The sequence below is a fragment of the Acomys russatus genome, chromosome 17 (genome assembly GCF_903995435.1).
Source record: "Acomys russatus chromosome 17, mAcoRus1.1, whole genome shotgun sequence".
NCBI lineage: Eukaryota > Metazoa > Chordata > Mammalia > Rodentia > Muridae > Acomys > Acomys russatus.
In genome coordinates this window covers 11,646,569-11,662,068 of record NC_067153.1, presented here as the reverse complement: position 1 = coordinate 11,662,068, position 15,500 = coordinate 11,646,569, and the positions used below count along the sequence as shown (strand labels likewise).

Sequence of the window (15,500 nt, the reverse complement as noted above, 5' to 3'; positions counted from 1 at the left end):
CCGCCATCTCCAGCAGATTGCAAATATCTTCCACAACCTTCCTCACCACTCCTCCTGCTGTCCCAGGAGGCATTTCTTTCTTTGAGACCCTGTCAGCCAAGCCAGTCAAGTGAGTAAGCCAGTGAAAGAGGTGCCTCACTCTCCCTCCTCTCCTTAATGTCCAGTCCCAGCTCTGTAGCACACTGCCTGTTGGGGCCTCTCTGTGAGGCTCACCCCTTCCACAGGGAACTAAGCAGATCCTCCCTTAACCACCCCCTATACCATCCCCATTCCTAAGAGTCAGCTCCCAATATGTAGAGATACATTTTACTCAGAAGCCCCAGTGGCCACACCTATCAAGATCCCAGAAGAACCCCCTACCAGGCAACACACAGCCACTGCTCTCTCTAAGAACAGAGAGGGCAACAGAAAGCAGGGAGCAAAACACCCACACAACAAAGACAAAGCCACATACAAGCGCCCAAAATTACAGTCTTCCCAAGTCCAGATGCCAAGACAGCAGCGTAAAAACACAGTAACAGCCAAGACAACATGTCTCCACCAGAGCCCACAACTCTACCACAGCAGGCCCTGAGGACTGCAACGCAAGACAAAGACTTTAAAACAGCCTTTAAGAGTATGATAGAGGTCCTAAAGAGGAAATGAGGAAACCCTTAAAGAAATCTATCAAAGCCTGGCACACCTTTAATCCCAACATTTAAGAAACAGAGGCAGGTGGATCTCTGTGAGTCCAAGGCCAGGCTGGTCCATAGAGTTAGTTCTTGTACAGCCAGAACTAACATATTTTTCAGACCACAAGACATACTTTTCCCCAAAAAATGTGGGGGGGGGTTGTTAGGGTGTACCTTATGGTCCAATTACTGTTTTTACTGTTTTTCTTGTTTTACTGCTCTAAAAACTAGGTGCGTCTTTTGGTCAGGTGAGTCTTATGGTCTGAAAAATATAGTATATAGAGAAACCCTGTCTCGAAAGAAAGGAAGGAAGGAAGGAAGGGAAAAAGAAAAAAGAAGTCTATCAAAACGCAAACAAACTGTGGAAGAGAATGAATAAAACAAGTCAAGACATGAAAGTGGAAAAAGAATAAATAAAGAAAACCCAACTGTGAGAAATCTACAAATGAAAAATTTAGGAACTTGAACAGAAACCTCAGAGGCAAGTTTCACCAACAGAATACAAGAGATGGAGGAGAGTCTCAGGTACTGAAGCTATGACAGAAGAAATGGATACAATGGTCAAAGAAAATGTTAAATCTAAAAAAGAAAAAAAAAAAGAATTCCAGGCACAAAGTATCCAGGAAATCTAGGATACTATGAAAAGAGACCAAATGTAAGAATAATAGAAATACAGGAAGTAACCAACCAGGCAGTGGTGGCACACACCTGCACACAGGAGGCAGAGACAGGTAGGTCTCTGAGTTCAAGACCGTCCTGGTCTACAGAGTTCGTTCCAGGACAGCCAAAGCTATGCAGAGAAACCCTGTCTCAAAAAGAAAAAGAAAGAAAGGAAAGGAGGGAGTAAGAGAGGAAAGGAAGGAAGGGAGGGAGGGAGAGAGAGAGAGAAAGGAAGGAAGGAAAGGAAAAGACAGACAGGAAGGAAGGAGAACAAATCCAAGGGTACAGTAAATATTTTCAACTCATAGACCATTTCCCTGACCTAAGAACATTTCCCTAGTCTAAAGAAGAAAATGAGCCGGGTGTCAGGGCACATGCCTGTGATCCCAGCACTCTGGAGGCAGAGGCAGACGGATACCAGCCTGGTCTACAGAATGAGTTCCAAGACAGCCAAGGCTACACAGAGAAACCTTGTCTGGAAAATCCAAAAAAGAGAAAGAAAGAAGAAAATGAAAATGCAACATACCCAAACAATGAAGGCAGTTCTAAGATGCAAGTTCATAGCCTACATGAAAAATACTGCAGAGGCTGGGCATGGTGGCTCATGCCTTTAATCTCAGCACTCAGGAGAAAGTGAGCACTGTGAGTTCCAGGCTAGCCTGGTCTACAGAGTGAGTCCAGGACAGCCACGGCTACACGAAACCTTGTCTCAGAAAAAGAAAAAAAAAAAAAAAAAAAATACCGCAGAGATCTAATATTAGTAACTTAACAGCACACCTGAAAGATCTAAAACAAAAGGAAGAAATCATACCTAAAAGGACTAGACAGCTAGAAATATATTCAGGGCTGAAACCAATAAAATAAAAACAAAAAATAAGCAAACAAAACAGAATCAATGAAATAAAGAGTTGATTCTTTCAGAAAAATCAGTAAGACTGACAAACCGTGATCCAAATTAGCTAAAAGTCAGGGCAAGGATGTTCAAATTAACAAAACTAGAGGTGAAGGTAGACAGAACAACAGATGCCAGGGAAACCCAGAGAGTTATAAGGACATACTAAAAACCTGTAATACACCAAACTGAATAAATGTGAAAGAAATTAAGCATTTGCTCAATACATACCACTTACCTAAGTTAAATCAGGGTCAGATAAGAAATTTAAACAGACCTGTAACCCCAGGTGAAACAGATTTCAATTTACAAGGCCAGAGTTAACATGATACCCAAACCACATCAACAAAGAGAATTATAGACCAATTTCTTTTATGAACACAGATGCATGAAAACTCAATAAAACACCTGCACACCAAGACCAAGAACACATTTTAAAAAGTATTCACTATGATCAAGTAGGCTTCACCACAGGGGTGCCAGGACAGTTGAATATATGTACATCAATTGTTGGAGGTTGGTCTGATGTATTTTGATGCTAATTACTGCTTGCTGTCTCTGTGCCCCGGCTAAGAGCCTAAACTGTCTGACCAATAAAAAGCCATCACACCTGGGCAGGGCAAATGAGATAGGCGTGGCTAAGGTTCCAGGGCTTGGGGAGACAGAGAGAATCTTGGGAGGAGGAGAGACCGGAGAAGAGGAGAGAAAGTACAAGACCTTATCATGGGTTAGGTTGAGGAAGAGCACATGGCTGGCATGGATGGAGATTTGGCCCAGATGATGATAATTAGCAAGTATTTGAGATTATGGATGGGAGGTAGCTTGATAGAAATTATTAGAAGTAGATAGCATGGAACGTGTGGGAAGTATACTATGGGAACAACTATGAGAAATAGTTTAGGGGATTAATATTTGCCCTGGCCCAGGTTAACTAAGGCTATTTTAAAATATAACAGGTGTCTGTATCTTGATTGATTGCCAGCAGGTTAGAAAATACTGCTATAATCATAAATAACATCATAAAATAACAACAATATTCAATAAATATCGCTTATCATATAAACAAACTAAAAGACCAAAAGTGCATAATCATCTCATTCAATGCAGAAGGCGGCTTTGACAAAATTCCAACAATCTCCGGGCATGGTGGCACACACCTGTAATCTGAGAGGCAGAGGCAGGAGAACCACTATGAGTTCAAGGCCAGCCTGGTCTACAAAGTGAATCCTAGACAAGGCTACCCAGAGAAACCCAGTCTTGGAAAAAAAACAAACAACAAACAACAACAACAAAACCTAACAACCCTGTAAGATAAGAGTCGTGAAGAGAGTGAGGATACAGGGACATCCCTCAACACAATGAACGTAGCTCACAGCAAGCCAATGTTTTCATTAGTGTTTCTACTGTTGCAACAAAACACCATGACCAAAGAGCAAGTTGGGGAGGAAAGGGTCTATGCAGCTTACACTTCCACACTGCTGTTCTTCACCAAAGGAAGTCAGGACAGGCACTCAAGCAGGGCAGAAACCTAGAAGCAGGAGCTGATGCAGAGTCCATGGAGGGGTGCTGCTTACTGGCCTCTGTCTCTGGCTTGCTCAGCCTGCTTTCTTATAGAACACAGGACTACCAGCATAGATGGCACCACCCACTTTGGGCTGTGCCCTCCCCTATTGATCACTAATTGAGAAAATGCCTTACAGCTGGATCTCATGGAGGATCTCCCATCCTCAACTGAAGCGCCTGCCTCTGTGATGACTCTAGCTTATCTTAAACTGACACCAAACCAACCAGTACAGCCAACATCAGCTTAAATAGAGAAACTCAAAAGCAGTTCCACTAAAATCAGGAACAAGACAAGGTTGTCCACAAGTTTGTTCACATTAGTCAATATAAGTCCTGAAGTCTTGACTAGAACAATAAGATAACTGAAGGAGATCAAGGAGATACAAACTGGAAGGGAAGAAGTTAAAGTATCTTTATTTGCAGATGATATATATATATATCCGACCCTAATAAATTTCACTGGGAAATTCCTTCATATGACAAACACTTTCAGCAAAGTAACTGGAATCAAAATTAACTCACAAAAATCAGTAATCCTCCTATCATGAGGGAAACAACACTTTTCAAAATAGTCTCAAATGATATAAAATATCTTGGGCTAACTCTAACTAAGCAATGAAAGTCTTGTACAATAAAAAATAAAAAAAATAAAAGCTTTAATATATTGAAGAAAGAAATTTAAGAACGTATCAGAAGATGGAAAGATAGCCCATGCTTGTGGATTAGTAGAATTAACCGTAAAAATCGCCATCCTACCAAAAGCAATCTACAGATTCAATGTAATTCTCATCAATATTTCAACACAATTCTTCACAGATCTTGAGGAACAATTTGCAACTTCATATGGAAATACACACACACACACACACACACACACACACCAGATAAATATAAACATGTCTAAATAATAAAAGAACTGCTGGAGGTATCACCATCCCAGATTCCAAGTTGTGCTACGGAGCCATAGTAATGCAAAATGCATGGTATTGGTACAAAAACAGACATATAAACAAACAGCACTGAACTGAAGACCCAGACATAAATCCACACACCTATAGACACCTACTTTTTTACAAAGAAGCCAGAAATATACACTGGAAAAAAGACAGTATTTTCAACAAATGGTGCTGGTCAAATTGGATGGCTGCATGTAGAAGAATCCACATAGATACATACTTATCACGCTGCACAAAACTCAACTCCAAAAGAATCAAAGATATCAACATCAAACTAGATACACTGGGGAGGGTGGGACTGGGAGGTGAGGAGGGATGGGGCTATGACCAGGATGTAAAATAAATAAATAAATAAATAAATAAATAAAGCCTAGGTGCATTGAACCTTGTAGAAGAGACGGTGCGGAACAGCCTCAAACTCACTGGCACAGAAAAAGACTTTCTGAACAGAACACCATTAGCACGGGCAGTAAGGTCAACAATAAATGCGATCCCATAAAACAGAAAGGACACCTGTGAAAAGATTTTTACCAACTGAACATCTAATAAGGGCTAAAATTCAAAATATATAAAGAACTCAAAACACAAGATATCAAGAAAACAAAAACCCCACTTGATAATGGTAGTATATACCTTTAATCCCAGCACTCAGGAGGCAGAGGCAGGAAGATCTCTGTGAGTTCAAGACCAACATGGTAAACAGAGTGAGTTCCAGTACAGCTAGAGCTACATGAAGAAACTCTGTCTCAAAAACACAAGAGGAAAAAAAGAAAACAAAGAATCCAATTTTAAAAACAGGGTACAGACCTAAACAGAGAATTCTCAAAAGAGGAAACTCAAATGGCTGAGAAACATGTAAAGAAATGTTCAACATCCTTAGCTCATCAGGGAAATGCAGATCATAACGACTTTGTGATTTCACCCTAGACATGTCAGAATGGCTAAAATCGATCACACAAGAGACAGGCATGCTGGTGAGGACGGAGAGCAAGGGGCGTGCCTATTCACTGCTGGTGCAAACCTGTACAGTCACTGTGGCCGTCAGTGCAGCGGCTCCTCAGGAAGACGGGAACCAATCTACCTCAGGATTCAGCTGCACCATTCTTTGGCATATTCCCCAAAATGCTTCCTCCTACCACAGATTCACTTGTTCAACCATCACCATTGCTGCTGTATACATAATAGCCAGAAATTGAAAACCTAGCCATCCCTCAACAACAAAAAATAAAAATGAAATAGGTGAAAAAAAAAAAACGTGGAACATTTATGCATTTACATCCTTTTTCTTTTTAAAGGCATGATGAGATTCACAAATAAATGGATAAAACAATTTTTAAAAATTCACCCTGAGTGAGGTATCTCAGACCCAGAAATACAAATATAGTATGTGTTCACTTATGTATATATGGATATTAGCTGTTAAGTCTGTGATAACCAAGCAATAATCCATTTCATGAACTCCCTGTACACTATCCCCACACACCAACATCACAGCAGAGGAGACGTCTTCCCAAGAACCCACCTGGGTCCCAGGCCAACGGGGCAGAGGGTATAGGTGGAAAGGCAGGTCTGACAGGACAGCCCTCTTCTGACATCCTGACTCTCCAGGGCGAGCTATCTTACAAGCTACATACCTGGGCTGAATTACACAGATGACAACTGACCCCAGAAATGAGGCAATACCCAGTAACAGTGAGAAGAGATACTTGGAGAGACAGCGCAACAAAGGCAACATGGGATGTAGGTGGATACTGTGGCCCCTAGACCAGCCTGGCAACCTCATCTCTAGTTCTGGAAGCCAGACAGAAGGTTCCAGGAGGCAGCCATGGCCAGAAGAGCACAAAGGGGCTATCAGCCTCTACTTGTTCCATGTCCACCTAGATGACAGTTACAGGGACATCCAGGTAGCAAAACCTCACAGAGTTGTGATCTGAGGACCTGAACACCTCCTCCCCACACAAACACCACATGTTGGCACTCACATTGCACACAATGTCCTCCGAGGACAAGGAGCCTACCATGGTTTGAATGCAAAATACATCTACGGGTACTGAGTTGGGAGGTTGTGGAACCTTTGGGAGATGGGAGTCACTGGAGGAGTGTGCCTTGAGATTTGTAGCCTATTCTACTTCCTGTCCTGTCTCTGTTTCCTGCACTGTGGAGATGTGTAGAGGTGAAGAGTGACAGCTATGTAGTGCCACCCCATAAAGCCTCCTGCCACCATGTCCCCCAGCCATGACGGACTGTATCCCTTCATACCATGAGCCCCCCCCCCCCACAAAACCAACAAATCCTTCCTCTCTTAAGCTGTTTCATGTCATGTATTTGGTGCAGAAACAAGGAAAGTAACAAACACAATGCCTGGAGGCTGAGGAGAAGGAGAACCTGCTGAACAGAGGGATAAAAAGGACGCAGAAGCCAAATAATGCTGGCGCACACCTTTAATCCTAGCACTCAGGAGGCAGAGGCAGGCAGATCTCTGTGAGTTCGAGGCCAACATAATCTACAGAGTGAGTCCAGGACAGCCAAGGATACACAGTTCTAGCCAGAACTAGAACCCTGTCTGGGGGGCGGGGGTGGTAAGGACATGGAAAACCAGAAGGAGAGGTGTGGGTAAGCAAGAGGAAACATGGGAAGGGTGGCTAAGGGTAGACACAGGTACCCACCACCAAGGAGCTGGAAAAGAAGACCAGCCCACATCCAAGGCTCCCTGTGTAAAACAGAAACAAAAACAGAAATAGTGTGAATTCACTCACCCTGGTCAGAAAGGAAGTCCAGCATGGTCTGCAGAAGAAAGGACAGGTGCCGGACAGACAGCGCAGGGTTTCCCATCCTTCGGGAGGCGTAGACCAGCTCGTGTAGCAGGCGCATCTGAACAGCAGCCCAGCCTCGGTGTGTGCCTGTGGCAAAGGTCACAAAGCAGGTACTCAGGGTCAGGTGTGAAATGTGGCAGCTCACAGACAGGAGATCAAATTCAAATAGCCAAAACCATCACCACTGCCCACCACTACCCTTCCCCCACTGCCCGCCACTACCCTTCCCCCACTGCTGCCACCACTTCCCACTAGCATCCTCACGCCTAGGTAAAGTGATGCCAGAGAAGAACACTGTTCATACATTGAGAATATCTCCATCTGAGGACAGAGCTCAGTAGGCAAGGTCCCAGGATCCAACCCCACTATAGAAAGAAAAATAAAATGAACTGCCTTACACTATACTTTCTCTTTTCTATGAAGACATGACTTCAAAGCATCCCACTAAAATAACCCTGATAAGCTTCCAGGAAAAGATTGTTTCCAGTGCATTTGAGTAATGGGAGTGACATTTTCTCAAGAAGTGATGACCCAGGATGAACCGTCACCACCAACAATCAAGGAGATTACTCTGAAAGCCATACTACTCTGACGCATAGGAGAAGGGGAGAGTTAAACAGATACAGAGGTCACCCAGGGACTTGATGGCCCCTCCTTCCCAAAAAGCCAAACACGCTTGAAAATAAAATTGGAAGGCTTATTACACAGCCTACTTGAAAGTGTTTCCTAAAGAATGCAGAATCCTAGGATTCCGTCTCCTTTGGGCATCAATTACTAAGAGTTGTTTCCACTCTACAACACTCTACAACCTTTCAGAAAGGAGATATGGACACAGGGCTCCCTCACAATGCCTCGAGACTGTAAGAGGCCCAGGAAAGCTGGAAGGCTTAGTGTTGCCTTCTTGCAGGTCTGCCACACGTTGCTTCATTTAATATTTCCAGTTCCATGCATTTTCTTGCAAATGACATCACTGTATTATTCTTTCTGGCTGAATAGAACTCCACCCTATGTATGCACCGCCTTTTCATTACCTGTCACCAGGGGAGGACTACCTAAGCTGGTCTAGTTGCTTGATATTATGAATAGAGCGGCAGTAAGCTCAGATGTACAGATGACAGATATGCAGGTAAAATATTTTACATTTATGCCAGGAGTGACAAATCCAGGGCAATATGGTAGTTCTGTTTTTAATACTTTGAAAACACACACACACACACTGATCTCTGTAGCGGCTGTACTGATTTATATGCCTACCACAGCTTCCCCAGCATTCGTCGTCATTTGCTGCCTTTCCTGAATGGCGTGAGATGGAGTGTCAAAGCGGTTTTGACTTGTATTGCCTTTCTGAAAATGGATGTTGAACACTTTTCAAACTATGTATTGGCCATTCGAGTTTCTCCCAAAAACCCTGCTCAGTTTGCCAGCTCATGTTTTGATTGGCTGTTTGGGTGTGCTGTTTAATTTCTGAAGCACCTTGTACATTTCAGATCCTAACCCCTGTCCACAGCATAGCTGGCAAGGGCTTTCTCCTGTTCTGTAGAGAGTCTGCTCACCCCGCCGACAGCTTTCTTTGCTATGCAGAAACCTTTTAATTTCATGCTATCCATCCGCTAACTCTTGGGATAACTCCCTTTACGTTGGGGTCCTAGTCACAAAGCTCTTGCTTATACCAATATCTTAACATACTTGTCCTATGTTTTCTTCTAGCAGTCCCAGTGTTTCATACTTTCAGATACTTGATCCACTAGGAATCCATTTGTGTACAGGATGAGATGCAGCTCTAACCTAACTCTTGTGCAGGTGGCTCTCAAGTCTTCTAGGAACGGTTTGTTGAGTGCGCTCTTTTTTTTTTCAGTGTATGTGTTTTGACATCTTTGTCAAAAAACAAACAAACAAACAAACTAGATGCTCATGGCAGTGTACATTTGTTTCTGGGTCCTTTAGTATGCTCCAGTGGTCTACATGTCTATGTTTCTGTAGCACCATGCTCCCTTCGTCACTATGGCTCTGTAGTAGAGTTTGAAGTCAAATATTGTAGTGTCAGTATTATTTTTATTTGGGATCACTTTAGCTATGTTTTCTGTATAAATTTTTGGGTGGTGTTATTGTTTTGGGGCTTTGTTTTTGTTTTTGTTCTATAAAGAATGCCTTTAGAATTTGCTTGGTGGTTTTTGTTTTTGTTTTCGAGATAGGGTTTCTCTGTGAAGCCTTGGCTGTCCTGGACTCATTTTGTAGACCCAGACTGGCCTCAAAATCACAGAGATCCACTTGTCTCTCCTCTTGAGTGCTGGGATTAAAGGCGTGCACCACCACAGCCAGCTGCTATTAGAAATTTGATGGATATACCACTGAACCTATCAAGACTTAAATGTATAGACTGCAATTGCCTTCTGCACTCAAATATGATTTCAACACCTTAAAGAAGACCAGACACTCTGCCCCTTAACACTTCTACCCAATGACTGTCATCAACCAGACTGGTAAGTCCTTGCTGAGGCAGGGCTCGGGTCTGAAAAACACATATAGATGGACTCAGGCTCAGATAAAACTGATGCTCACAGGAAACCTCTAACTGCTCAGGAGAGTTAGCACACATGAAAGAGAGTAGGGGGACAGCGGGGTGTACACTGTCTGTGGATAAGCCCGTAGGAGGTACAGATGGTGCTGAGTGTGTGGGGACAGTGGGGGGGGGGGGGGGGGGGTGAGTATGCCACATGAGCCGGGGCAGGCAGGGGAGGAAGTTGCAACAGTGAAATAATAGCCCTAACTTGTCACAAAGCCGTGAGCAGCCCGTTTAAAGTGCTTTAGCCATTTATCCTAACTTCTCAATAAATGCTAGCTGATAAATGCTAATATTATGACTCAATGAATGTAATGTGTTTAACGCACAGCATCAGCCTCTGACTCTGTGGGGTGATTAATGATCCAGCCTGCTCCATTATTGCACTGAGAACAAACTCTTGATATACCAGATCTACTGCTGTGCTTATTGGGTGAAATTGCCTTCTTGTATGTCAACCCCCACCCCCACTCCTGCATTAGGAGCCCCTGCACCTGAAGACTGTCTGGTGCTCATTATAATATGCCCAGAACTGAGGTTATCTTGAATCAGGCATTGGGCCAATGTCAACTGACAAGTGGAGCAAGAAAGACATTACCTCTGGCGAGTGGCGAGCACTTTGTGCATCCTAAACTCTGTTGGTCTGCCTAAGATGTTCCATTCAACTCAAGGCTCCTGCTGACCTTTCCCTGAGCAGCCAGCCACTCCCTTTTTGGTGTGTGCTCAGCAGCAGGCACAGACCTCAGCTGCTAACAGGCACAGTGGGGCCCCAGTAAACACATGATTCCGTTTCCTCCATCAATTCCTCATTGCCTTGGCAGCAGCAATGTGACTTATTCATCCAAGGATCCTTAATGCCTGGCAAGAGGCCTGGTGCATGGTGGGTTCTCCACTAGCATGTGGGTCAAGATGAGAGCCTGAGGCCAGGAAAATCCCCCTCTGTTTCAGATGTGCATAGTCAAGTGTGTGAGGATGAAATGGAATGGCTCCAGGGGTTTGGGGGGGGGGAGGTTGTGGGGGGGTTAACTTCTGCTGTTTCTTTCTAATTCTTGCATATTTAGGATAATTCATAAGAACATATCAATTGAAAACCTGGAAGCTGAATCAACAGTCACACAAACCGCTCCACAGTACATCCCAGGATATGACGGATCTTCCAGAAACTTCCTGGAATATATAGTGGCGACAACATATTGCATCCCTAAGAGTGGTGAGACACATCCCGCCACGTTTCCATCTGGTCAAAGGGGCTGGGACCAAGCATTACAGCAGAAGAGAATGTTAGGAGGATTAAGATCCCAAGCCATGACTAGCCTAAGCTAGCCACACCTTTCAAAAAGCCCCGATTCTCATTCATCTCAGCACCACCAAACCAAGAGCTCTTTCTCCTGTTGGAAATCTCTGACATCACATGGTTAGTTTTCCAAGTGGGTAATGGTCCAGTTACTACCACAGGTGCACATGAGTGAGACCCGGGGCAAGCTTGCTTAACAGTGAACCCTGCACACACGGTGCCTCCTCTGTGGCCCAGAGTTCTTACATAAAACACTGAGGCTTTTGTAAAGACAGACTTGCAACGGTTGACTCCTGTCTTTGAAGTTCAGCAATTCAGGCTTTGACAGCTGCCATTCAGCAAAGCGACTCCGAGTCTCTTTCAGAAAACCTCCTCGGTAACATTTAATCTCTCGCTCAGGAAAAGGCTGAGCAGAAAGCAAGATGGAGAAATCGCCTCACACAGCAGTACAAATAAGATTAAGATAGAAGATGTGGTCCCATAAGCCAGCAAATTCGCAGGGCACTTGAGTGGGTCCTAACTCAGGCCTCTGCAGCCAGCAGGCAAGAACGCTCGCCTCACAAACAGCATAGAAGACACTTCTGAGAGGAGAGGTCTGACAACCTCGCCTTTACTCACAGAATGGGGTTTTGGTAGATTTCCATTTAATTCTTTCTCTGACAAACATTTAAATGGAGATGGGGCTTAGAGTGGTTTTCATTGTCTGGTGATGCAGCAGGCTGGCATTTGCCATTTTAACTCTAGTGGACCTCACTTCTTTTCATGAAATAATGGGCAAATGTCCCCTCCCAAAATAAAAGTCCAGGTAAAAAAGGGCAGGATCACTTGAATTTTTCAAAAGAAATATGTTCTACTCTTCAGACTTGCAAAGGAAGAGCAAGGAACAAACTCAATAACTGGCCACAAGCACTGTGATAAGTGCTCACTGGGTCTGGCCCCTCATCACAGATGTGCACATGGACACCTGCAGCAGCACACAGACCACAAAGACCCTGGCTCCATGGGGCTGGTAGAGGGAGTACTGAGATTGTTTTTAAGGATGCTTACAAAATCATAAGAGGTGCCCGAGGAGGAAGAGCGGGCATTCAGGGAACAGAGAAATGAAAGAGTTCAGGCAGAAGCAACATTGGAATTATCTGAAGAAACAGCCACCAGCCAAATGATGGAAGCGGCCGAAGAGGCCTGACAGATGAGGAAAAGGAGGAGCTAGCTACCCAAAGACCTCAGACTGCTGTGTTCTCAGATAGTCCCTGTATAGGAAGACAAAGTTACAACAACTCTAAGTGTGGCTTTGCACAAAGTCCAAGTGCTTTTAGCCTGAAGGCAGCCCAAAGTAAAGTTCAGAGATGCCAAGGGAAATAACAGACAAGCCATTTCAGTCTCACCTGGGGTCCCCTGAAAGTACATCAAATGCCCACTCACGGGACATGCCTCAACATCTTAAAATCACCTTCCCACCTCTCTAAAGTGGTCATTTGCCACTCCAAAACCTCTCCTTCCTCTCTTCCCAGGTTCTACCCTTTGGCCATCAGAGCTCTTCAGCATACAGCGAAATCAGCCTGACACTCAGCATCCCCTTTCTCAAACTGGAGGACCTTTCCTTTTCTCTTCTGCCAGTACCTCTAAGCCTTTGACTGTCCAGATGCCTCTGCCCTCATCTCCAATCAACGCCATGAAGTCCACAAGGGGGCCACACCAGCAGTGGACTTCTGCTTGGCAGGATGCTGGCCTTAAAGGCCCCCAACATTCTCCATCTTATACCCCTTTCATGTCATCCTCAGAAAAGGTCACAAAGCTTTACCTAACACTGACAGCATGCTGAGCACTGTCCTCAGCCCCCTACTAGGGTCAGGGGACAACCCATCCATAAGCTGGTGTCCCCAAGATTCAGGCACACAGAGGGCATGAAGCAACTTGGCCAAGGTCACACCGTCAGTAACAGCATCCTGGGCTCTCATCCCTTCATATGTAATGGCGCTCACAGTATCTCCCAGCGAACTGTCAGAAGCAAGTTAGTCATATCAAAATCTTAACCAAGAGGCCACCGCCTGCCTCGATGTGGGTCAGACAGGTGCTATGGGTATGTGTGCCCACCAGCACGAGACCCAGCAAGGCTGGAGATGGGGCAGACTCACCCAGCCCTGGAGTGGGCAGAAGCCAGGCAAACACAGCCCAGAGGCCCTGCCTAGACCATCACTCTGCATGGGAGATGCTCTAAATACCACAGAAAGGACAGGAAATAACACTTCAGTGTGAACAACTATTTTTCTGTAATATCCAAAAGGGGCAATTTTTTTTTAATATATAAGAAAATCCCTGACTGCCACGCTTACTATAAAGCTACAGTAACTAAGACAGCGTGGCTTTGGCAAACGGACAAATGAAACAATTGACAGAACGAAAACAGAGTGTGCAGAAATGCACCCGCATAAGTACAGTGAATGCAGCTCTGACAAAGCAGTGCAGAGACCCAGCAAAGACAGGACTCCCAGCAGACCGGCTGGGGACACAGCATGGCTACCAACCGGGCATTAAATCAAGATGCTAACTGCAGAATTCACAAATAGTACACACAGTGGACCTCCAATAAGACAAAACCCTCTCTAAAAGACACTACATGTTTATAGAACTTGTTTGGGTTCCATAAAACTTTTCCCAAGCTGAGAAATGAAAAATGTTAAGTGGCACTTGGTATCGTGACGGATTTTTAGATACAGCTCCAAAGTCACCATCCATGAGAGAAAGAGCTGACAAAGTAGATACCATTAAAATTGAAAACTGCTGTTTTTCAGATAAGCTACTGAGAGAATGAGGAAAACAAGACGCATGCTGGGAGAAAATATTTGTCAAAGATATCACTAAAGCACTGTTGTGCATATTACAGAGGCAGTAAACAAAGAAGCTGGAATCGGCAGAGAAGCTACTCCAACAGCAGATAAGCATATGAAGAGATGCTCAGTATACTCGCTAGAGAAACAACATCCCACCACACACCTTAGTCCAGAACACTGATGGTACCAAATGCTGGCCAGCACATAAGAGCAGTGGTAACTGTGACCCACTGTCTTTGGGAGTGAAAAATTGGGCAGCCATTTGCAAAGATGGTTCACCCGCGGTCAAAACGCTGCATCCACACAGAATCTTCTCGTGGTGTTTACGGCTCCTTCACTCATGACAGTCAACCTCACAAGCAACCAGGATTTGTGAAGTAGCATACGCATTGCCTGAGACCATGCTAGAGGAAGGAACAGTGTGGAGACTGCGTACATCGGTGTTCTGCCTGCTTGTATGTGTGTGTGAGGGTGTCAGGTCCCCTGGAACTGGAGCCATAGACAGTTGTGAGCTGCCATCTGGGTACTGAGAATTGAAGCCAGGTCCTTTGGAAGAACAGCCAGTGCTCTCAACTACTAAGCCATCCCTCCAACCCCAGTGTGGAGACTGTGAAAGGATGTGTAGCGGCAGGAGCCTGGGGCAGGCAGGGTGCACAGGATCTTTAAGAGCTTTGTGTGCCTCCATCATGGTGGGACCAGGTCATCCAACACTGGCCAAAACCCCAAAGAATGTCTAGCAACAAGAGTGAGCCCTGGTGTGAGCTGTGGAGCTGAAGTAAGGATAGGATGTGTTGGTTCAGCAGCTGTAGCAGTTGCTCCATCAGGCGGGGAAAGCGAGGGGTGGAGAAGGCCAGGCCCCTATGGATGAAGGGGAATTCCTCCATAGGACAGAATTCTGTACTATATGATCACTTTTTCTGTGGATCTGAAACTGCTTTTTAAAAATATTTTTTTAAGGTTTACTTATTTTTATGTATGAAAGTGTCTGTATGTATGGATGTGCACCACATGTGTGCCTGCTGCCCATACAGACTAGAAGGGGGTGTGAGATTCCTTGGAACTGGAATTACAGATGGCTGTGAGACATCACACAGATGCTAAACAAACAAACAAACTCAGGTCTTCTGCAAGAGCAGCAAGTGCTTTTAAACTACTGAGACATCTCCGATCTAAGGCACCAACCAAGGACAATACATGCAGTCATCATCAAACCCCTACCCAGATCTAGCCAATGGACAGAACATTCTCCATAGTTAAGTG

General features: G+C 44.6%; 1 protein-coding gene across 2 annotated transcripts in view; it reads right to left on the bottom strand.

Annotated features, from left to right (window-relative positions):
* The window catches only part of Trappc9 (trafficking protein particle complex subunit 9), a 456,412-nt gene that overhangs the window by 390,188 nt on the left and 50,724 nt on the right, over positions 1-15,500 (bottom strand). For both annotated transcript variants that reach the window (XM_051159558.1, XM_051159557.1), the window contains one exon: positions 7,499-7,642. In XM_051159558.1, the coding sequence (XP_051015515.1) occupies positions 7,499-7,642 (144 nt within the window). The remainder of the gene's footprint in view (positions 1-7,498; positions 7,643-15,500) is intronic.